At 47.1% G+C, this 24,848-nt stretch overlaps 1 protein-coding gene across 1 annotated transcript; it reads right to left on the reverse strand.

The window, feature by feature from the left end:
• Positions 1-8,972: 8,972 nt before the first annotated feature.
• Positions 8,973-16,240, reverse strand: LOC142249668 (uncharacterized). The gene is made up of 7 exons (XM_075321464.1): positions 16,012-16,240; positions 10,843-12,393; positions 10,685-10,753; positions 10,542-10,601; positions 9,451-9,573; positions 9,297-9,351; positions 8,973-9,188 (listed from the first exon to the last, which is right to left on the reverse strand). Exons 1-2 carry the CDS (start codon positions 16,076-16,078, stop codon positions 10,901-10,903), a joined length of 1,560 nt encoding a protein of 519 aa, XP_075177579.1. The 5' UTR covers positions 16,079-16,240; the 3' UTR covers positions 8,973-9,188; positions 9,297-9,351; positions 9,451-9,573; positions 10,542-10,601; positions 10,685-10,753; positions 10,843-10,900.
• Positions 16,241-24,848: the final 8,608 nt, after the last annotated feature.

Here is a 24,848-nt window from a genome sequence, read left to right on the forward strand (position 1 = left end):
CCCTCTCCCTCTCTCTCTCTCCCTCTCTCCCTCCCCTCTCCCTCTCCCTCACCCTCACCCTCCCCCTCTCGTCCCGGATTCCGCTCACCATTGACATATATGGGGCCGGATTCCGGATCGGATCCGGACTTCTTTGTCAACCCGCAGTGGATCCGCCGGACCCGGATTATTGGCAGTCCACTCAACTGTAATAATAATGCACATCCATTATATGAGCTCTTCATGAGACAGAAGAGACCTTCAGTAACCGGCTAATCCTTCTGAGGTGTAAGAAGGAAAAATATAGGAAATCATTTGTGCCTACTGCTCTGGGATTGTACAAAAATAACATCAGTGTTACATCATCAAGGTGAATGTTTCCTTGTTTATTTCTTTTACTTTCAGTTCCCCGCTGTGTATGTCCTAATCTAATGTATAATGTTCTTCTGTCAACTCCACTGTCTCGTCAATTATGTAATTCATGTTATGATTTAAGTTGTGCTGCTGTGATACCAGAATTTCCCACGGGATCAATAAAGTGTATCATATCGTATCGTATATACAGCCCCTCCCCTGTATATACAGGACCTGTCTACACTGCGGGGTATACTGAAGTCTATACTTGGGGGATATACAGCTCCTCCCCTGTATATACAGACCTGTGTACAGTGAGAGGTATACTGGGGTCTATACTCGGGGTAATACAGCTCCTCCCCTGTACATACAGGACCTTCCCTAGGGAAAGATATACTGGGGTATTCATAGATCCTCCCTGTATATACAGGACTTGTGTACAGTGAAGAGTATACGGGGGTCTATACTTGGGGGATATACAGATCCTCCCCTGTATATACAGGACCTTCCCTATATATATACAGGACCTGTACAGGAAGGGCTATACTGGGGTATATATTCAGGGTATATACAGGTCCTCCCTGTATATAAAGGACCTGTGTACAGTAAAGAGTATACTTGGGTCTATAATCAGGGTATATGTGGGGCCAATTATTCTGTATGGAGGGCTATGTGGGGCCCATTATTCTGTATGGAGGGCTATGTGGGGCCCATTATTCTGTATGGAGGGCTATGTGGGGCCCATTATTCTGTATGGAGGACTATGTGGGGCCCATTATTCTGTATGGAGGGCTATGTGGGGCACATTATTCTGTATGGAGGGCTATGTGGGGCCCATTATTCTGTATGGAGGGCTATGTGGGGCACATTATTCTGTATGGAGGGCTATGTGGGGCCCATTATTCTGTATAGAGGGCTATGTGGGGCCAATTATTCTGTATGGAGGGCTATGTGGGGCCCATTATTCTGTATGGAGGGCTATGTGGGGCCCATTATTCTGTATGGAGGGCTATGTGGGGCCAATTATTCTGTATGGAGGACTATGTGGGGCCCATTATTCTGTATGGAGTGTGAGACTGTGACCGGGGTTATCTATGACGGCCGGTATGTCTCGCCCCGGTTGTGCTCACTCCATGATAATCCACTATAGGGTTAATGCTGTTTTCCCTACAGGCTGAAGGGAGGGATAAATAGATTCAGGAACAAGGGCAGGTGTGCCGGGTGTGAGGGGGTGATCACATCTCCCTGAGTTCTCTGCCGGAAAGGCACATATGTAATATTGTGGACTTTTTCTTTGGAATAAACCGTGTGCTGTGAACCTTGGTGCCTGGATCCCGTGTCTTCTGCAGCGCAGCCGACGACGCTACCTCACAGGAGGGTTATGTGGGGCCCATTATTCTGTATGGAGGGCTATGTGGGGCCCATTATTCTGTATGGAGGGCTATGTGGGGCCCATTATTCTGTATGGAGGGCTATGTGGAGCCCATTATTCTGTATGGAGGGCTATGTGGGGCCCATTATTCTGTATGGAGGACTATATGGAGCCATTATTCTGTATGGAGGGTTATGTGGGGCCCATTATTCTGTATGGAGGGCTATGTGGGGCCCAGTATTCTGTATGGAGGGATATGTGGGGCCCATTATTCTGTATGGAGGGTTATGTGGGGCCCATTATTCTGTATGGAGGGCTATGTGGGGCCCAGTATTCTGTATGGAGGGATATGTGGGGCCCATTATTCTGTATGGAGGGCTATGTGGGGCCCATTATTCTGTATGGAGGACTATGTGGGGCCAATTATTCTGTATGGAGGACTATGTGGGGCCAATTATTCTGTATGGAGGACTATGTGGAGCCCATTATTCTGTATGGAGGGCTATGTGGAGCCCATTATTCTGTATGGAGGGTTATGTGGAGCCCATTATTCTGTATGGAGGGTTATGTGGAGCCCATTGTTCTGTATGGAGGGTTATGTGGAGCCCATTATTCTGTATGGAGGACTATGTGGAGCCCATTATTCTGTATGGAGGGTTATGTGGAGCCCATTATTCTGTATGGAGGACTATGTGGGGCCCATTATTCTGTATGGAGGGCTATGTGGGGCCCATTATTCTGTATGGAGGGCTATGTGGGGCCCATTATTCTGTATGGAGGGCTATGTGGGGCCCATTATGTTGTATGGAGGGCTATGTGGGGCCCATTATGTTGTATGGAGGGCTATGTGGGGCCCATTATTCTGTATGGAGGGCTATGTCGAGCCCATTATTCTGTATGGAGGGCTATGTGGGGCACATTATTCTGTATGGAGGGTTATGTGGGGCCCATTATTCTGTATGGAGGACTATGTGGAGCCCATTATTCTGTATGGAGGACTATGTGGGGCCCATTATTCTGTATGGAGGGCTATGTGGGGCCCATTATTCTGTATGGAGGGCTATGTGGAGCCCATTATTCTGTATGGAGGGCTATGTGGAGCCCATTATTCTGTATGGAGGGCTATGTGGAGCCCATTATTCTGTATGGAGGACTATGTGGAGCCCATTATTCTGTATGGAGGACTATGTGGGTCCCATTATTCTGTATGGAGGGCTATGTGGAGCCCATTATTCTGTATGGAGGACTATGTGGAGCCCATTATTCTGTATGGAGGGCTATGTGGAGTCCATTATTCTGTATGGAGGGCTATGTGGAGCCCATTAATCTGTATGGAGGACTATGTGGAGCCCATTATTCTGTATGGAGGGCTATGTGGGGCCATTATTCTGTATGGAGGGCTATGTGGGGCCCATTATTCTGTATGGAGGGCTATGTGGGGCCCATTATTCTGTATGGAGGGCTATGTGGGGCCCATTATTCTGTATGGAGGGCTATGTGGGGCCCATTATTCTGTATAGAGGGCTATGTAGGGTCCATTATTCTGTATGGAGGGCTATGTGGGGCCCATTATTCTGTATGGAGGGCTATGTGGGGCCCATTATTCTGTATGGAGGGCTATGTAGGGTCCATTATTCTGTATGGAGGACTATGTGGGGCCCATTATTCTGTATGGAGGGCTATGTAGGGTCCATTATTCTGTATGGAGGGCTATGTGGGGCCCATTATTCTGTATGGAGGGCTATGTGGGGCCCATTATTCTGTATGGAGGGCTATGTGGGGCCCATTATTCTGTATGGAGGGCTATGTGGAGCCCATTATTCTGTATGGAGGGCTATGTGGGGCCCATTATTCTGTATGGAGGGCTATGTGGGGCCCATTATTCTGTATGGAGGACTATGTGGTGCCCATTATTCTGTATGGAGGGCTATGTGGGGCCCATTATTCTGTATGGAGGGCTATGTGGGGCCCATTATTCTGTATGGAGGACTATGTGGGGCCAATTATTCTGTATGGAGGGCTATGTGGGGCCCATTATTCTGTATGGAGGGCTATGTGGGGCCCATTATTCTGTATGGAGGGCTATGTGGGGCCCATTATTCTGTATGGAGGACTATGTGGGGCCCATTATTCTGTATGGAGGGCTATGTGGGCCCATTATTCTGTATGGAGGACTATGTGGGGCCCATTATTCTGTATGGAGGGCTATGTGGGGCCCATTATTCTGTATGGAGGGCTATGTGGGGCCAATTATTCTGTATGGAGGACTATGTGTGGCCCATTATTCTGTATGGAGGTCTATGTGGAGCCCATTATTCTGTATGGAGGGCTATGTGGAGCCCATTATTCTGTATGGAGGGCTATGTGGGGCCCATTATTCTGTATGGAGGACTATGTGGAGCCCATTATTCTGTATGGAGGGCTATGTGGGGCCCATTATTCTGTATGGAGGGCTATGTGGGGCCCATTATTCTGTATGGAGGGCTATGTGGGGCCCATTATTCTGTATGGAGGGCTATGTGGGGCCCATTATTCTGTATGGAGGGCTATGTGGGGCCCATTATTCTGTATGGAGGGCTATGTGGGGCCCATTATTCTGTATGGAGGGCTATGTGGGGCCCATTATTCTGTATGGAGGGCTATGTGGGGCCCATTATTCTGTATGGAGGGCTATGTGGGGCCCATTATTCTGTATGGAGGGCTATGTGGGGCCCATTATTCTGTATGGAGGGCTATGTGGGGCCCATTATTCTGTATGGAGGACTATGTGGGGCCAATTATTCTGTATGGAGGACTATGTGGAGCCCATTATTCTGTATGGAGGGTTATGTGGAGCCCATTGTTCTGTATGGAGGGTTATGTGGAGCCCATTATTCTGTATGGAGGACTATGTGGAGCCCATTATTCTGTATGGAGGGTTATGTGGAGCCCATTATTCTGTATGGAGGGCTATGTGGGGCCCATTATTCTGTATGGAGGGCTATGTGGGGCCCATTATTCTGTATGGAGAGCTATGTGGGGCCCATTATGTTGTATGGAGGGCTATGTGGGGCCCATTATGTTGTATGGAGGGCTATGTGGGGCCCATTATTCTGTATGGAGGGCTATGTGGAGCCCATTATTCTGTATGGAGGGCTATGTGGGGCACATTATTCTGTATGGAGGGTTATGTGGGGCCCATTATTCTGTATGGAGGACTATGTGGAGCCCATTATTCTGTATGGAGGACTATGTGGGGCCCATTATTCTGTATGGAGGGCTATGTGGGGCCCATTATTCTGTATGGAGGGCTATGTGGGGCACATTATTCTGTATGGAGGGTTATGTGGGGCCCATTATTCTGTATGGAGGACTATGTGGAGCCCATTATTCTGTATGGAGGACTATGTGGGGCCCATTATTCTGTATGGAGGGCTATGTGGGGCCCATTATTCTGTATGGAGGGCTATGTGGAGCCCATTATTCTGTATGGAGGGCTATGTGGAGCCCATTATTCTGTATGGAGGACTATGTGGAGCCCATTATTCTGTATGGAGGACTATGTGGGTCCCATTATTCTGTATGGAGGGCTATGTGGAGCCCATTATTCTGTATGGAGGGCTATGTGGAGTCCATTATTCTGTATGGAGGGCTATGTGGAGCCCATTAATCTGTATGGAGGACTATGTGGAGCCCATTATTCTGTATGGAGGGCTATGTGGGGCCATTATTCTGTATGGAGGGCTATGTGGGGCCCATTATTCTGTATGGAGGGCTATGTGGGGCCCATTATTCTGTATGGAGGGCTATGTGGGGCCCATTATTCTGTATGGAGGGCTATGTGGGGCCCATTATTCTGTATGGAGGGCTATGTGGAGCCCATTATTCTGTATAGAGGGCTATGTAGGGTCCATTATTCTGTATGGAGGGCTATGTGGGGCCCATTATTCTGTATGGAGGGCTATGTGGGGCCCATTATTCTGTATGGAGGGCTATGTAGGGTCCATTATTCTGTATGGAGGACTATGTGGGGCCCATTATTCTGTATGGAGGGCTATGTAGGGTCCATTATTCTGTATGGAGGGCTATGTGGGGCCCATTATTCTGTATGGAGGGCTATGTGGGGCCCATTATTCTGTATGGAGGGCTATGTGGGGCCCATTATTCTGTATGGAGGGCTATGTGGAGCCCATTATTCTGTATGGAGGGCTATGTGGGGCCCATTATTCTGTATGGAGGGCTATGTGGGGCCCATTATTCTGTATGGAGGGCTATGTGGAGCCCATTATTCTGTATGGAGGACTATGTGGAGCCCATTATTCTGTATGGAGGGCTATGTGGGACCCATTATTCTGTATGGAGGGCTATGTGGGGCCCATTATTCTGTATGGAGGGCTATGTGGAGCCCATTATTCTGTATGGAGGGCTATGTGGGGCCCATTATTCTGTATGGAGGGCTATGTGGAGCCCATTATTCTGTATGGAGGACTATGTGGAGCCCATTATTCTGTATGGAGGACTATGTGGGGCCCATTATTCTGTATGGAGGGCTATGTGGGGGCCATTATTCTGTATGGAGGGCTATGTGGGGCCCATTATTCTGTATGGAGGGCTATGTGGGGCCCATTATTCTGTATGGAGGACTATGTGGGGCCCATTATTCTGTATGGAGGGCTATGTGGGGCCCATTATTCTGTATGGAGGGCTATGTGGGGCCCATTATTCTGTATGGAGGGCTATGTGGAGCCCATTATTCTGTATGGAGGACTATGTGGGGCCCATTATTCTGTATGGAGGGCTATGTGGGGCCCATTATTCTGTATGGAGGGCTATGTGGGGCCCATTATTCTGTATGGAGGGCTATGTGGGGCCCATTATTCTGTATGGAGGACTATGTGGGGCCCATTATTCTGTATGGAGGGCTATGTGGGGCCCATTATTCTGTATGGAGGGCTATGTGGGGCCCATTATTCTGTATGGAGGGCTATGTGGGGCCCATTATTCTGTATGGAGGACTATGTGGGGCCCATTATTCTGTATGGAGGGCTATGTGGGGCCCATTATTCTGTATGGAGGACTATGTGGGGCCCATTATTCTGTATGGAGGGTTATGTGGGGCCCATTATTCTGTATGGAGGACTATGTGGGGCCCATTATTCTGTATGGAGGGCTATGTGGGGCCCATTATTCTGTATGGAGGGCAATGTGGGGCACATTATTCTGTATGGAGGGCAATGTGGGGCACATTATTCTGTATGCAGGGCTATGTGGGGTCCATTATTCTGTATGGAGGACTATGTGGGGCCCATTATTCTGTATGGAGGGCTATGTGGGGCCCATTATTCTGTATGGAGGACTATGTGGAGCCCATTATTCTGTATGGAGGACTATGTGGGGCCCATTATTCTGTATGGAGGGCTATGTGGGGCCATTTTTCTGTATGGAGGGATATGTGGGGCCCATTATTCTGTATGGAGGGCAATGTGGGGCACATTATTCTGTATGGAGGGCTATGTGGAGCCCATTATTCTGTATGGAGGGCTATGTGGGCCAGTAATTTTCTCTTTTCATTTTGCCCCTCTGTATATTTGAATTTGACATCCCTGCCCTGTACTTTGTCATGTACTGTCCTCATTGGCAACGGGAGAACATAGCTAATGCCCACAATTGTTTATTTTGCCTGACCATAATTGGAAACTGCTGCGTTTTTGCAAGAACACTAAGGCTGTGTGCACACAGGGCATTTTTATAGTATTTTGTGATGCTTTTTTTTTTTAATACACTTTAGTCACAAAACTGCAATCAGATCCTTATGCCAGCCAAGTCAGTGAGAATCCTAAAGTGTCGGGCACATATTGAGCCTTTTTCCTTGCAGTTTTGATGCGGTAAATAATCTGCAGCGGGTCAATTCTTTCAGCATTTTTGATGCTTTTTTTCACTATTGAAAGCAATAAAAAAAACACAGCAAAAAAAGTGTGTATTTTCTCTGCAGTTCTTCTGCCAAGAGATGCAGAAATGGTGCAGAAATTTCTGTAACCAAATACTCCCCGCCGCACATACCCTTAGTGTAAATATAGCCAAAGGGGCGGAGCATTCTGTTTTTCTCTCTTGTTTTTTCCCTTACTTTCCTGTGTAATGACAGGTTTCTGTTTCCTAACATTTTGTCCATTCAAATCTATTTACCCCTGGTTTTGTACGGTGTCTTGTGCGTCCATTATAGGGGCGTAATACTCTGACAACATTGTTTTCAGCATTGATTTGGGAGTCAGAGATTTGTCCAGGGGTCTCCCCCATGCTGTTCCCCTTCCATTTCAGCAGTATTTTCATCCATTTCAGTGATTTCCAGGCCCCCCTCAGTCTTCCCCGGGGGTCTGCCGGAAAAATGTTCGAGTTGACCACCTGAGTATTAGAAATTGCTCCGCCCGACAAACGAGCACCTAACAGAGCAAAGAAACCTCCCATTAGAGGGGTTGTCCAGATTTGGGGTCACTCTATGTGACTCCAGACTTGTGAATCTTCACATTATGCACACTATCAGGATCCTCTAGTGCCAATGCAGGGAGCGGGCGGTAATGTGACTGCTAGCATTCGATTTTCATACTTCCAGCCACATTCCGACTAGACGTGTCCGGCCTCATTTAATACATACTTCTCATTGAGCGACGCCATGCATGTCTAGTCGGCGCGTGATCATATGTATGTAAATCGCAAACTTGCAGTTTCGTGTCCTCCAGCTCTCACTGCCGGCAACAGAAAATCCTGACAGCGTGCAGTGTGCGCACTGTGAGAATTCAGAAGTCTGCAGTCACATCCTTATGCTAGGTACGGGGGAGTACCAAGCAAAAGGAAATCCTGTGTCTAGGAACAGAGGAAATAGTGAAACGAACGAAACTGCTGGCCCCTGGGGTCCACACCCATTGATTTCTATGGAGTTTGAGGTCCGGGGTCAAGTTTAGTTGTTGAGCTGAACTTATAACTACAGTTTAGCAGAACCCAGCGAACCCGAACATCATGGGGTCCGCTCATCCCTACTCCCTAATACTCCCTCCAGTCACTTATCATTTTGTGCTCCTAGAGGTATGTAACATAATTCTATACAGTAAAGTCACAACCAGACATAGACACAGTCAATATGATTTATTTTTATGAATATTTTGTATAAATTCCCTATCAGAATGTCTTTGTAGTGTGGGAGGAAACCGGAGAACCCGGAGGAAACCCACGCAAACACGGGGAGAACATACAAACTCCTTGCAGATGGTGTCCTTGGTGGGATTCGAACCCAGGACCCCAGCGCTGCAAGACTGCAGTGCTAACCACTGAGCCACCACAAGACTGCAGTGCTAACCACTGAGCCACCGTGCTGCCCGTATGTGGAATATGTGAGAACATAGTATGGAGCTGCAGCTGATCTCAGGATCTCTGCACATGATGGATCTGTCTCCATGGAGCCGATGAGAATCTGTGGATCTTGATGGAAATGACCTGTAACTTCTGCAGATTTCTGGAAAGAGAATACGACAAGATATTACATCCCATCAACACATTCCTAAACTAAATACAAAGGAGCTGAAGACCGGAAGAAAAGAAGCAAATTCCAATCTCTACTTACATGAAGCGCAGGTCGCTCTGATCCAATCCCTCAATTGTTTATAGACTCGGAGCTTCTGTTTATAAAAAGGAAAAAAAAACAACAATTACTATTATATTACATGTAATATACAGATCATGGGGCGGAGAGAGAAGAGGAAATGAGGGGAACTCACCATCCGCTGTTTTGGGGTGTCCACGTTCATGGTCCTTCATGCTTGGTGAGATGTGACCAAAGAGACCAGAACAACAGGAAGATAAAGAGGATTTTTTTCCAACCTTCAAAATAATGTAGATTTCTGTGAAGAGAAAATGACAAATCATTATATCCAGTAGCGTAACTAGAGTTCGATGGGCCCCGCTGTAATATTTGGACCTGACCTCTCCTCAGCTTTCCCATGTTCTGCTTTACCACTTTCCCTCAGCACCCGGCTTTTCCATGCTTTGCTATACATCTTTCCCTCACCACCCAGCTTTTCTATCCTCTGCTATATATCTTTTCCTCAGCACCCAGCTTTCCTATGATATCAGAACATGGGAAAGCTGGGTGCTGAGAGAAAGATATATAGCAGAGCATGGGAAAGCTGGTTGCTGAGAGAAAGATGTATATAGCAGAGCATGGGAAAGCTGGGTGCTGAGAGAAAGATGTATAGCAGAGCATGGGAAAGCTGGGTGCTGAGAGAAAGATGTATAGCAGAGCATGGGAAAGCTGGGTGATAAGAGAAAGATGTATAGCAGAGCATGGGAAAGCTGGGTGATAAGAGAAAGATGTATAGCAGAGCATGGGAAAGCTGGGTGCTGAGAGAAAGATGTATAGCAGAGCATGGGAAAGCTGGGTGCTGAGAGAAAGATGTATATAGCAGAGCATGGGAAAGCTGGCTGCTGAGAGAAAGATGTATAGCAGAGCATGGGAAAGCTGGGTGCTGAGAGAAAGATCTATAGCAGAGCATGGGAAAGCTGGGTGCTGAGAGAAAGATGTATAGCAGAGCATGGGAAAGCTGGGTGATAAGAGAAAGATGTATAGCAGAGCATGGGAAAGCTGGGTGCTGAGAGAAAGATGTATAGCAGAGCATGGGAAAGCTGGGTGATGAGGGAAGTGCTTCTTTCACTCAGTAACCAGCTTTCCTATCCCATGCTTGTATCCTTGTACCCCCAGGCCCCGCAGGGGTCCCGACCATGACTGTCCGCCCCTGATTTTATTATATGAGTAGATTCCTAGTAAAATGAGCTGGAGACTAAAAGAAATTGAATGCTAATATTTACTTACATGAAGTACAGGTTGTTCTGATCTAATTCTTCTTTGTTTTCCAGACTTTTGACTTTCCTTCTATAAAGAGGAGAAAGCAGCGATTATTTCTCTGTTACATGTAATATACATATCATTGGACAGAGGGGTGAGTGGTGACTTACCGTCCGGTGTTTGGGGGACGTCCTGTGTTTAGCCCTTCATGTTAGATATTGACCAAAGCTGATGGTAAACTAGAGAACAGAACAGCAAGAAGTTAAAGATGATTTATTTTTTTTTTTACAGCCTTCAGAATAGTTGTAATGAATGCAGGGTCCCTTACCTGGGCTGGAATTAAAGATGGTCTCTTCCACTGCCCGCACCATGGACATCTTAAGATGTCATTGTGGTGCGTCTCTGAAGCAGTGGTTACGGCACAGGGGGCAGTGAGGTCTGGAGCGCAGCCAGTCAGAAATGCAACCCGGATGGAAGAAGTGGTTGCACGGGAGGACTGTGAGCTGCTCTCCAATCTGATAGTCCTCTATACATATGGCACATGTGTCGCCCTCCTCCTGTGAGGTTACATTCCTTGTTGGGAGTCTCGCAATTTCTCGAGCTCTCCTGGTCTCCTCTACCGACACAGGTACATGTTGTGCAGGTAGATCCACCTGTGGCAGTGGTGGTGGGATCACAGGCTCTGCCTGCGGTTGAATGGGTGCGTTTATAGATGGTGACGGCACCACAGGGGCTGATCTTAGAGAGGAACGGTGTCTTCTCCTCCTCCGGTCCCTGCTGCCCTCTGATGTTGAACTGGAGGGCCCGGCAGGGGCTTGTCTTTGAGAGGAGCGGTTTCTTCTCCTCCTCCGGTCCCTGCTGCCCTCTGATGTTGAACTGGAGGGCCCGGCAGGGGCTTGTCTTTGAGAGGAGCGGTATCTTCTCCTCCTCCGGTCCCTGCTGCCCTCTGATGTTGAGCTGGAGGGCCCGGCAGGGGCTTGTCTTTGAGAGGAGCGGTATCTTCTCCTCCTCCGGTCCCTGCTGCCCTCTGATGTTGTGCTGGAGGGCCCGGCAGGGGCTTGTCTTTGAGAGGAGTGGTGTCTTCTCCTCCTCCGGTCCCTGCTGCCCTCTGATGTTGAGCTGGAGGGCCTGGCAGGGGCTTGTCTTTGAGAGGAGTGGTGTCTCCTCCTCCTCCGGTCCCTGCTGCCCTCTGATGTTGAGCTGGAGGGCCTGGCAGGGGCTTGTCTTTGAGAGGAGTGGTGTCTTCTCCTCCTCCGGTCCCTGCTGCCCTCTGATGTTGAGCTGGAGGGCCTGGCAGGGGCTGGTCTTTGAGAGGAGCGGTGTCTTCTTCTCCTCCGGTCCCTGCTGCCCTCTGATGTTGAGCTGGAGGGCCTGGCAGGGGCTGGTCTTAGATGGGAGCGGCTTCTTTCCCTCCTCCGGTCCCTGCTGCCCTCCGCTGTTGAGCTGGAGGGCCCGGCAGGGGCTGGTCTTAGAGGGGAGCGGCTTCTTTCCCTCCGCCGGTCCCTGCTGCCCTCCGTTGTTGAGCTGGAGGGCCCGGCAGGGGCTGGTCTTAGATGGGAGCGGCTTCTTCTCCTCCTCCGGTCCCTGCTACCCTCCGCTGTTGAGCTGTAGGGTCCGGCAGGGGCTGGTCTTAGATGGGAGCGGCTTCTTTCCCTCCTCCGGTGCCTGCTGCCCTCCGCTGTTGACCTGGAGGGCCCGGCAGGGGCTGGTCTTAGAGGAGAGCGGCTTCTTTGCCTGGTCTCTTCGTGTCCCCTACGACGTGAAGGATCTCTGGCATGTCTCCGTCTCCTCTCAGTGACAGCATTGCTGTCTCTCTGACGTCCACTGGTAGGTCTTCTCTGATGTCTTTCTTGAGACCTACGGACAGATATGGCCTGACCTATAAAGAAATATTAATTTATCATGATTATTCCTAATTTTGTCAAACACTTTTGACCTATAGGGATTGGTCCATCTGCTGCTGTGGTGTTTAGGAAGAGGAGAACCCTAGAAAAAAATTGCCTTATTTTGGACTTTAGTTTACCTGCAGTGTCTTTCCTAAAATTTGGCCTATCATACCCCATGATATCTCCTCACAGAAAAGCCCTGTAGCAGAGGTCTCAGAAACGTGGCTGCAGACTAAATGCGGTCCCTCAGGCTGCTTCTTGCTACCCGTAGGCATGTGGACCCGGTAACGATCGTGGCTAGTACAGGGGCCGCAGCCGTCAGCGCTTCATTTCAGATTAACATTTTGCTGGAGTTGCGTAGTCGAGCTCTCTGCACAACTCAATGGCAGCCACCGGCCAATCCGGGGCAAGCAACTGGCGCGTTTGACCTCAGTTGCTTGCCTCTGATTGGCTAGCGGCTGCTATTGGAATAATTGTGCAGAGAGAACTTGACTCTGCGCAACGCTGGCAGAACGTTCCTCTGAATTTCAGATGAAGCGCTGACAATGGCTGCGTTCGTTACCAGGTCCACATTCCTGCGGGCCGCATGAAGCGGGAAAGAGGACGCCGACGGAACGGAGGACAGGTGGTGAGAAGAAAGTTTTGGTGTGTGTGTGTGTGTTGCACTCTGAGGCTGCACAGGTCAGGTTAAGTGTGTGTGTATATTCCCTGTAGACTGTGAGCCCTCGCGGGCAGGGTCCTCTCTCCTCCTATACCAGTCTGTTTTGTATTGTTAATGATTATTGTATGTATACCGTCTTTCACTTGTAAAGCGCCATGGAATAAATGGCGCTATAATAATAAATAATAGAAATAATGTGTGTGTGTGTGTGTGTGTGTGTAAAATAGTACAGCAGGATACCAGGATGGGACATTGCTACAAGAAAAGGTCCAGTACAGGGGACATTACTACAAGTAGAGGACCTGCATGGGCACATTACTAGAGGATGGTCAAAAGGATATACATATTCCTGCGGGATGGGCAGAAGGATGGGGCACATTACTACAGGATGGGGACCAGTATGGGCACATTACTACAGAAAGGGGACCAGGATGGGCAGGCAAAGTACTACAGGATGAGGACCAGGATGGACACATTACTACATGAGGACCAGGATGACCACGTTACTACAGGATGAGGACTAGGATGGGCACATTACCATAGGTTGGGCACATTCACACAAGATGGGCACAAGCATGGGGCACATTACTTCAGTATGGGGACAAGGATGGGTACATTACTACAGATTGGGGACCAAGATGGGCACATTACTACAGGATGAGGACCAGGATGGGTACATTACTACAGGATGAAGATCAGGATGCGGATATTACTACAGGATGGAGACAAGAATGGGGCACATTCCTGCACGATGGGGATAAGGATGGGCACATTACTACAGGATGGGGAGAAGGATGGGGCATATTACAACAGGATGAAGATCAGGATGCAGACATTACTACAGGATGGGGATAAGGATGTGGACATTACTACAGGATGGAGGCAAGCATGGGGCACATTACTATAGGATGGGAACATTACTACAGGATGTGGATAAGGATGGGTCACATTACTACAGGATGGAGTGGTGACATTACTAAAAGATGGGGACCAGGATTGGAACATTACTACAAGATGTTGGCAAAAATTACTATATGGAGCTGATTGTAAAACTGTATTACTTACAAAAAAGGGTTAAAATTAAAAAAAAGCATGATTTTTCTTTAATAGCAAAAATGTGTGTGTGTGTGTGTGTGTGTGTGTGTGTGTGTGTGTGTGTGTGTAACAAGAAACTGTACATTTGTTATAATAAACAAAAAAATGTTCAAATGTTCAAAAACAGTGATCCAAAGGTGTATAGAATTAAAATATGGTACCAACACAAATGTCACTTTGACCTGAAAAGTCACCCCAAATTTTTTTTTAAAATATGTGCGCCCCTTATACCCGGCCGAGTTTGAGACCCCGGCCCTATAGGGTGTGAATATTGTTTATCTTCCCCAAATATTTCACTTGCCTTGATTTTCTGGTCGGCGCGGCCGTTCTTCATTGTCAGCAATCAGCTGACGCAGCCTCCGGGCACTCATGTCTTAGGTACCTGAAGCTGATGTAATTTGGAGATCTGAGCTCTCCGGGGGGCACTGGTATTATTGTGCCCTGATCAAAGATCAATAACAAGTAATAGGAAGTAAACACTAGATGTGGAGCACAAACTAGTTCACTCTTCCAGAACCAAAGTGACGTTTCAGCAATAGCATCAACTCAAGAAATGGCGCTGATGTCAGTGTGCGGGGGGCTTCTATACCCTCTGGGCATTCCATTCCATTATGACATCATCATGGAGAACCCCGAGCATTGTGACATCACAGCAGCCGGGCCGCCATGTTTGCTGCCAACCGACGAATGGGGGCAGAGAAAAGAAATATCCTGTCTGTTGTGGTGTTTAGGGAGAGAACCCTAGAAAAAATTGCCTTATTTTGGACTTTAGTTTACCTGCAGGGTCTTTCCTAAAATTTGGCCCATCATACCCCATGATATCTCCTCCCAGAAATCCCTGTAGCAGAGATCTCAAAAACGTGGCTGCAGACTGAATGCGGCCCCTCAGGATGGACACATTCACACAAGGATGGGCACATTACTACAGGATGAGGACCAGGATGGGCACATTACTACAGGATGAGGACCAGGAGGGGCACATTACTATAGGATGGGCACATCAACACAAGATGGGCACAAGGATGGGGCACATTACTACAGGATGGGAACCAGGATGGGCACATTACTACAAGAAGGGGACAAGGAAGGGCACATTATTAGAAGAAAGGGACAAGGAAGGGCACATTATTACAAGAAGGGGAGAAGGTTGGGCACATTACTACAGGATGGCGACCAGGATGGGGAACTTAACTACAGGATGAAGATCAGGATGCGGACATTACTACAGGATGGAGACAAGGATGGGGGCATATTACTACAGGATGGGGATAAGGATGGGAACATTACTACAGGATGGGGATAAGGATGGGAACATTACTACAGGATGGGGATAAGGATGGGAACATTACTACAGGATGGGGACAAGGATGGGCACATTACTACAGGATGGAGTGGTGACATTAATAAAAGATGGGGACCAGGATTGGAACATTACTACAAGATGTTGGCCAAAATTACTATATGGAGCTAATTGCAAAACTGTATTACTTACAAAAAAGGGGTAAAATTAAAAATAAGCATGATTTTTTTTTACTAGCAAAAATGTGTGTGTGTGTGTGTATATGTATATATATATATATATATATATATATATATATATATATATATATATATAACAAAAAACTGTACATTTGTTATAATAAACAAAAAAAATGTTGAAACACAGTGATCCAAAGGTGTATAGAAAAAAATGGTACCAATACAAATGTCACTTTCACCTGAAAAGTCCCCCCAATTTTTTTTTTTATATATATATATATATATATATACATATGCGGCTCTTATACCCGGACGAGTTTGAGACCCCGGCCCTATAGGGTGTGAATATTGTTTCTTCCCCAAATATTTCACTTACCTCGATTTTGTCGGCGCGGCCGTTCTTCATTGTCAGCAATCAGCTGACGCAGCCTCCGGGCACTCATGTCTTAGGTGCCTGAAGCTGATAGAATTTGGAGATCTGAGCTCTCCGGGGGGCACCGGTATTATTGTGCCCTGATCAAAGATCAATAACAAGTAATAGGAAGTAAACACTAGATGTGGAGCACAAACTAGTTCACTCTTCCAGAACCAAAGTGAAGTTTCAGCAAAAGCATCAACTCAAGAAATGGCAGTGATGTCAGTGTGCGGGGGGCTTTTATACCCTCCGGGCATTCCATTCCATTATGACATCATCATGGAGAACCCCGAGCATTGTGACATCACAGCAGCCGGGCCGCCATGTTTGCTGCCAACCGACGAATGCGGGCAGAGAATGTGGAAAAGAAATATCCTTTCTGTTTTACTATATTATAAATGTATATAAATCTGTGCGTTGGAAAATATTATTTAAAGAGGCTTTCTTATTGTTTGTAAATAGTGAATCTTTTGCTTGGTATCTAATATATATACCGTATTTATTGTATAAATGATAATTATTAAACATTAGATGTCTATGGGGAATATTCTTTATAATTTTAGTTGTGGGTGGTACACTGTTGCTAAACAATACACAATTCAACTGCTGCAGAACCTCTTCAAATGAGATTGGCAACAAATGCGGTGTGTATTATGATGTTCTGCAGCAGCTGAGGTTTGTGTAATGCTCCTACTCAGCAGATCCCTTGTTGGCACCTCGGGTGGGCTTGTTAGGGGGTCTCCTGCCACGTGCAGATTTAGTTATGATTTGATCCATCTTTGGATAGGAAACACAAGGTGTCTGTCGGCTTCCCATGACAAGATAATAATTTTAAGCTAATCTGCACATCACACTTTGCCGTCGCGAAGCCGGGAATATGCCTGCCCTATATGTGGGAGGGACGCTCTCCTTAATAATGTAGCTCTTACACAGGAGCCTCCAAGTCTGAGATTCTTATTTGAAGCTTTTTATATAACTTGTAATTGCCCACCCATCTCCCTGGCTGAATACTCTTGACAGCAGGGGGGCTGCACTGGCTTCCTTAGTCTTGATTTGGTTTTGTCTCCTGGCCATTTGGCTCCTAATTCTTGGTGTTGGATTCTTGCTGCAGGACACGAGGTATGTAAATGAACAGTGACAGTCGACTGACAAGTATGAATGTCATATCCCTCATCATACTCCTCACAGACCTTTGTACAGTGAGGGGTATACTGGGGTCTTAAACTTGGGTATATACAGCCTCCCCCATGTATATACAGGACATGTGTACAGTGAGATATAAACTGGGGTCTATACTCAGGGTATATACAACCCCCTTGTATGTACAAGTCCTGTATGTAGTGAGGAGTATACTGGGGTCTGTACTTGGGGTATATACAGCCCCTCCCCTCTATATGCAAGACTTGTGTACAGTGCGGGGTATACTGGGGTCTATACTTGGGGTATATTCAGCCCCTCCTCTCTATTTACAGGACTTGTATACAGTGAGGAGTATACTGGAGTCTATACTCCGGTTACTTTCAGCCCCCCCCCTTTATATACAGGACCTGTGTACAGTGAGTGGTATACTGAGGGCTATAATCAGGGTATATACAACCCCCTCTGTATGTACAGGACCTGTGTACAGTTAGGAGTATACTGGGGTCAATATTTGGGGTATATACGGCCACCTGTATATACAGGACCTGTGTATAGTGCAGGGTATACTGGTTCTTATACCCGGGGTATATACAGCCCCTCTCCTGTATATACAGGACCTGTGTACAGTGAGAGGTATACTGGGGTCTATAGTTGGGGTATTTACCCCTTTTGAATATACAGGACCTGTGTACAATGAGGAGTATATTGGGGTCTATACTTGGGTTATATACAGCTCATTCCCTGTATATACAGGTCCTGTGTACAGTGAGGTATATACTGGGGTCTTTTTTGCCCTATATACAGCCTCTCCATTGGATATTCAAGACCTGTGTACAGTGAGGGGTATACTGGGGTCTATACTCAGGATATATACAGCCTCTTCCATGTATATACAGGTGCCATGTATAGTGAGGAGTATATTGGGGTCTATATTCAGGTTATATACAGCCCCTCACCTGTATATACAGGACCTGTACAGTGAAGAGTATACTGGCGTCTATATTTGGGGTATATACAGCCCCTTCCATGTATATACAGGACCTGTACAGTGAGGGGTATACTGGGGGGGGCACTTTGCCCCAGTGTTAGCTATGCCCTCCAGTAATAGCCACCTTTTCCCCTTTATTATCCATGTCTTCCAGCAGTAACCCCTTTGCCCCTTTGTTAGCCAGGCCCTCCAGTAGTAGCCACAGTAGCTCCATTGTCAGCCATGCTTTACAGTAGCAGCCACAGTGCCCGCCATTATAACCCTAGGGGCAAAAGCCTGAGTATCCCCATTACCAGCCACAGGGATCCAGAAGCCAATTATTCCCCTACCTCCATAAAAGGTGAATAAATGACATTGGGCATATTAGTGGGGTTAATGGCTCATGTCTTCCCACCAGGAGGACCCAGCAATACACAGAACCCATCAGTCCGGTAGTTCGTGATAGAATATAGTGTAACATGGCGACTACGTAATATCTGGCTCCGCAGAGCCGCAGAACCCCTTTTTGCCGTCCATGCCCCATTATATGGCGGCTTTCACAGGCAACGCTTACACCTATCCAAAATTGCAAATATAAACCCCACAGCTCCCTGCAGTCTCCATTCCTGCGGGGAGCACATGGACAGTGATTTAGGGGAGATGAATGGGGCTGACGTTACTGCTCTCCTCCGCAGACCCCTCTCCGTCAGTTGTGCCGCTCCCGGCTGGGTTCCAGCTCAGCGGGGCAGAGAGGAGCGGCACTCCGGATAGGCAGAAATTTATACTTATTAATAATTACCAGGGGAAAAACTGAGAACCATCACGAGACGGAGGTCACTATGACAACACTCCCTGGACAATATAAAAGAAGCGCTGTGTACGGTGATAATCATTCCAACAGCTCGAGAAGGGAAATCTGCACCGGATACATTGTATATACAGAGAGCTGTTTCATGAAAGGTTGTCAGTCATGGCTGGTTGTCAGAATTGGAGACTTACCCCTAACCGGAGGTTATTTGGTTGTAGAAGTGACTCCGAGAATGGCCCGATCTGTCGCAGCGTCTGCGAAATGTTGCAGGAGTCATCCGAAGAGGAGGATGAGGGTGATGAGTCTGGTGGAAATCTGACTTATGTGCAGCAGCTGCAGAGGTAAGTGGCAGGGGAACGTGCACATCATACACTGAATCCTCTGCTAAAACCCCAAAACCCCAGAAATTAATGAATAAATGTTACACTTCATTAGTCTGCAACATTTTCTGCGCTATCCGGAAATAGTTAATCTTGTAGAAATCCTGCAGAGAACACAGGGTTAATTAGCTGATCACTTAGTGATTCGCTGAGGCTCCAACTCCTTAAACAAAGGGGGCTTGACTTAAATCTTTTGTCTTACTGTAGGGGGAGAGGCTCCTGCTGCAGGAAGTTAATAGGTCAAATAGACTATATCCCAATTAAAACTCCAGATATATTAGAAATGCTTTAAAAATGGATTATAACCAGCAGGCAAACAATAGTAGGTCAAGCTAGGCGGAGTTTATTTATAAATGGTAGATGGGTAAAGGTCAGGAAGGGTGGCAAACAAAAATACAAGGCCATGTATACTACAAGGGTTAAGGTCAGGAACGGTGAACGGCAAAGAGATGAGGCTATGTATACTACCAAGGTCAGGAAGGGTGGAAAACAAAAAGACAAGGCCATGTATACTACCAGGGTCAAGGTCAGTTAGGGTAGAAAACAAAAAGACAAGGCCATGTGTACTAGCAGGGTGAAGGTCATAAAAGGTGGAAAACAAAAAGACAAGGCAATGTATACTAGCAAGGTCAGGAAGGGTGGAAAACAAAAAGACAAGGCCTTGTATACTACCAGGGATGGTCAGTTAGGGTAGAACACAAAAAGACAAGGCCATTTATACAGTCATGGCCAAAAGTTTTGAGAATGACACCCAAATGATATTTTCACATGATCTGTTGCCCTCTGGTGTTTAATTGTGTTTGTCTGATGTTTACATCACATACAGAAATATAATTGCAATCATATTATGAGACCAAAAGGTTCTATTGACAGACTGAGTTAATGCAGCAAGTGAATATTTGCAGTGTTGCCCCTTCTTCAGGACCTCTGCAATTCTCCCGGGCATGCTCTCAATCAACTTCTGGAGCAAATCCTGACTGATAGCGGTCCATTCTTGCATAAGCAATGCTTGCATTTTGCCAGAATTTGTTGGTTTTTGTTTGTCCACCCGTCTCTTGATGATTGCCCACAAGTTCTCAATGGGATTAAGATCTGGGGAGTTTCCAGGCCATGGACCCAAAATCTCTATGTTTTGTTCCATGAGGCATTTAGTGATCACCTTTGCTTTATGGCAAGGTGCTCCATCATGCTGGAAAAGGCATTGTTGGGCGCCAAACTGCTCTTGGACAGTTGGGAGAAGTTGCTCTTGGAGGACATTCTGGGACCATTCTTTATTCATGGCTGTGTTTTTAGGCAAGACTGTGAGTGGTGCGATTCCCTTGGCTGAGAAGCAACCCCACACATGAATGGTTTCCGGATGCTTAACAGTTGGCATGAGACAAGACTGGTGCTAGCGCTCACCTCTTCTTCTCCTAATAAGCTATTTGCCAGATGTCCCAAACAATCGGGGATTCAACTGAGAAAATGACTTTACCCCAGTCCTCAGCAGTCCACTCCCTGTACCTTTTGCAGAATATCAGTCGGTCCCTGATGTTTTTTCTGGAGAGAAGTGGCTTCTTTGCTGCCCTCCTTGAAACCAGGCCTTGCTCAAGCAGTCTCCGCCTCACAGTGCGTGCAGAAGCACTCACACCAGCCTGCTGCCATTGCTGAGCTAGCTCGCCACTGCTGGTAGTCCCATCCCGCAGCTGAAACAGTTTTAAGATATGGTCCTGGCGTTTGCTGGTCCTTCTTGGGCGCCCTGGAGCCTTTTTGGCAACAATGGAAGCTCTCTCCTTGAAGTTCTTGATGATGCGATAGATTGTTGACTGAGGTGCAATCTTTGTAGCTGCAATACTCTTCCCTGCTAGGCCATTTTGTGCAGAGCAATGATGGCTGCACGTGTTTCTTTAGAGATAACCATGGTTAACTGAAGAGAAACAATGATACCAAACACCAGCCTCCTTTTAAAGTGTCCAGTGGTGTCATTCTTACTTAATTATGACTGATTGATCGCCAGCCCTGTCCTCATCAACACCCACACCTGTGTTAATAAAACAATCACTAAAATAATGTTAGCTGCTCCTTTTAAGGCAGGAATGCAATGATGTTGAAATGTGTATTGGGGGTTAAAGTTCATTTTCTTTGCCAATATTGACTTTGCAAGTAATTGCTGTTAAGCTGATCACTCTTTATGACATTCTGGAGTATATGCAAATTGCCATTAGAAAAACTTAAGCAGTAGACTTTGTAAAAATTAATATTTGTAGCATTCTCAAAACTTTTGGCCATGACTGTACTACCAGGGTAAAGGTCAGGAAAGGTGGACAGCAAAGAGATAAGGCCATGTACAGTGCCTACAAGTAGTATTCAACCCCCTGCAGATTTAGCAGGTTTAAGGCCCCGTCACACTAAGCAACATCGCTAGCAACATCGCTGGTAACGAACAACTTTTGTGACGTTGCTAGCGATGTTGCTGTGTGTGACATCCAGCAACAACCTGGCCCCTGCTGTGAGGTCGTTGGTTGTTGCTGAATGTCCTGGGCCATTTTTTAGTTGTTGCTGTCCTGCTGTGAAGCACAGATCGCTGTGTGTGACAGCGAGACAGCAACAACTAATGTGCAGTGAGCAGGGAGCCAGCTTCTGCTGAGGCTGGTAACTAATGTAAACATCGGGTAACCAAGAAGCCCTGTCCTTGGTTACCCGATATTTACCTTTGATACCAGCCTCCTCCGCTCTCACTGCCTGTGCTGCCGGCTCCTGCTCTGTGCACAGATAGCTGCAGCACACATCAGGCAATTAACCCCATGTGTGCTGTAACTAGGAGAGCAAGGAGCCAGCGCTCAGTGTGCGCTGCTCCCTGCTCTGTGCACATTTAGCTGCAGCACACATCGGGTTAATTAACCTGATGTGTGCTGTAACTAGGAGACTGGGGGCTGGTCACTGGTTGCTGGTGAGCTCACCAGCAACTCGTGTAGCCACGCTCCAGCGATCCCTGCCAGGTCAGGTTGCTGGTGGGATCGCTGGAGCGTCGCAGTGTGACAGCTCACCAGCAACCTCCTAGCAACTTACCAGCGATCCCTATCGTTGTTGGGATCGCTGGTAAGTTGCTTAGTGTGACTGGACCTTTACACATTCGGAATTAACTAGGCATTGTGACATTTGGACTGTAGATCAGCCTGGAAGTGTGAAATGCACTGCAGCAAAAAAGAATGTTATTTCTTTTTTTTTTAAATTGTGAAAAGTTTATTCAGAGGGTCATTTATTATTCAACCCCTCAAACCACCAGAATTCTGTTTGGTTCCCCTAAAGTATGTGCGCACTGGGAAATGGAATTTTCTTGAGAAAATTCTGCATGCTCTCAAAGATTACCGCACCCGCGGTAAAAAACCGCGGCAAACCGCACCCGAAAACCGCATGCGGTTTGCCGCGGTTTTACCGCGGTATTATTGGCGGTATTGCCGCGGTTTTGCCGCGTGCGGGTTTGGATGTGCTTTATTGCATTCAATGCAATAAAGCACATTGAAAAAAAAAAAAAAAAATCATTTAATTCTGAGATAGTAGATAGATAAAGAGACAGAAGAATAGATAGAGGGATAGATAGACAGATAGAGCGATAGAGGGATAGAGGGATAGATAGAGGGATAGATAGAGGGATAGATAGATAGATAGATAGAGGGATAGATAGATAGATGATAGATAGATAGAGGGATAGATAGATGACAGATCGCTACATTTCCCACGGTCGGCAGTGAGTTCACATTACCGGCCGTGGGAAATGACCGGTAATTACCTCTGCTGTCTGCTGCATTCAGCCTGTGTCTGTGACAGTCGCGGCTGGATGTCAGCAGTGCAGGAGGGGTTAATAAAATGGTGAACGAGGCTTGTTTGTTTTATTTAAAATAAAGGATTTTTCGGTGTCTGTGTTTTATTCACTTTACTTACGGGTTGATCATGTCGGATTTTTCGGTGTCTGTGTTTTATTCACTTTACTTACGGGTTGATCATGTCAGCTGTCACATAGACGCTGCCATGATCAAGCCTGGGGTTAATGGCGGTGATCCACCACCATTAACCCCTTGTTATATTACCCTGACCGCCACTGCTACACGGCGGCAGGAAGAGCCGAGGACACTCCCGGTGCTGCCGCATAATGCATGCGACAGTGCCGGGGCAGCTGCGGCTGATATTCTCGGCTGCGGGAGGGGGAGTGAGGCGGGGGACATTAACACTGCCCCTCTCCCTCCCCAACCTGAGGATACCGGGCCGCCGCTGTGTGCTTACCTCGGCTGGAAGGTAAATATGCAGCGGAGCCCACGTTCTTTGTTTTCTATATTTCCGTTTTCTTTCTATGTGTGTTCTATGTGTCTGTGATGTCTATCTGTGTCTATGATGTGTCTGTGTGTGTGATCTGTGTGTGTGATGTGTGTGTTTACTCTCTGCACGGCTTCCTCTTCCTGTAATGACATCACTTCCCTGCAAAACCGCAGACAGGCGATGCACATTACCGGAGGTAAACCGCGAAATGCCGCAGGGAATAACGCAGGAAAACGCAGTGAACCGCACAGAATTTGCTGCCTGCGTTATTCCCTGCGGGATTTCACGATTACATTGGAGTCAATGGAGTGAAATCCCGCAGCGATGTGCGGAAAAGAAGTGACATGCACTTGTTTTTGCTGCGGGATTCCCGCAGCAAAACATGCAGCTGTCAAATTCCGCCCAGTGCGCACAGGATTTTTTTTTCTCCATAGGATTTGCTGGTGATTCACTGCAGAGATGTTATGAACATTTTCTGCAGCGAAACATGCAGCAAATCCGCGAAAAATCCGCAGCAAAATCCGGTAAGTGCGCACATTAAGAAGTATTTCAGGCACAAAGAACAATGAGCTTCACATGTCTGGATTAATTATCTCTTTTTCCAGCCTTTTTTGACTAATTAAGACCCTCCCCAAACTTGTGAACAGCACTCATACATGGTCAACATGGGAAAGACAAAAGGAGCATTCCAAGGCCATCAGAGACAAGATCGTGGAGGGTCACAAGGCTGGCAAGGGGTACAAAACCCTTTCCAAGGAGTTGGGCCTACCTGTCTCTACTGTTGGGAGCATCATCCGGAAGTGGAAGGCTTATGGAACTACTGTTAGCCTTCCACGGCCTGGACAGCCTTTGAAAGTTTCCACCCGTGCTGAGGCCAGGCTTGTCCGAAGAGTCAAGGCTAACCCAAGGACAACAAGGAAGGAGCTCTGGGAAGATCTCATGGCAGTGGGGACATTGGTTTCAGTCAATACCATAAGTAACGTACTCCACCGCAATGGTCTCCGTTCCAGACGAGCCCGTAAGGTACCTTTACTTTCAAAGCGTCATGTCAAGGCTCGTCTACAGTTTGCTCATGATCACTTGGAGGACTCTGAGACAGACTGGTTCAAGGTTCTCTGGTCTGATGAGACCAAGATCGAGATCTTTGGTGCCAACCACACACGTGACGTTTGGAGACTGGATGGCACTGCATACGACCCCAAGAATACCA

Source organism: Anomaloglossus baeobatrachus, chromosome 8 (assembly GCF_048569485.1).
Source record: "Anomaloglossus baeobatrachus isolate aAnoBae1 chromosome 8, aAnoBae1.hap1, whole genome shotgun sequence".
Classification (NCBI taxonomy): domain Eukaryota; kingdom Metazoa; phylum Chordata; class Amphibia; order Anura; family Aromobatidae; genus Anomaloglossus; species Anomaloglossus baeobatrachus.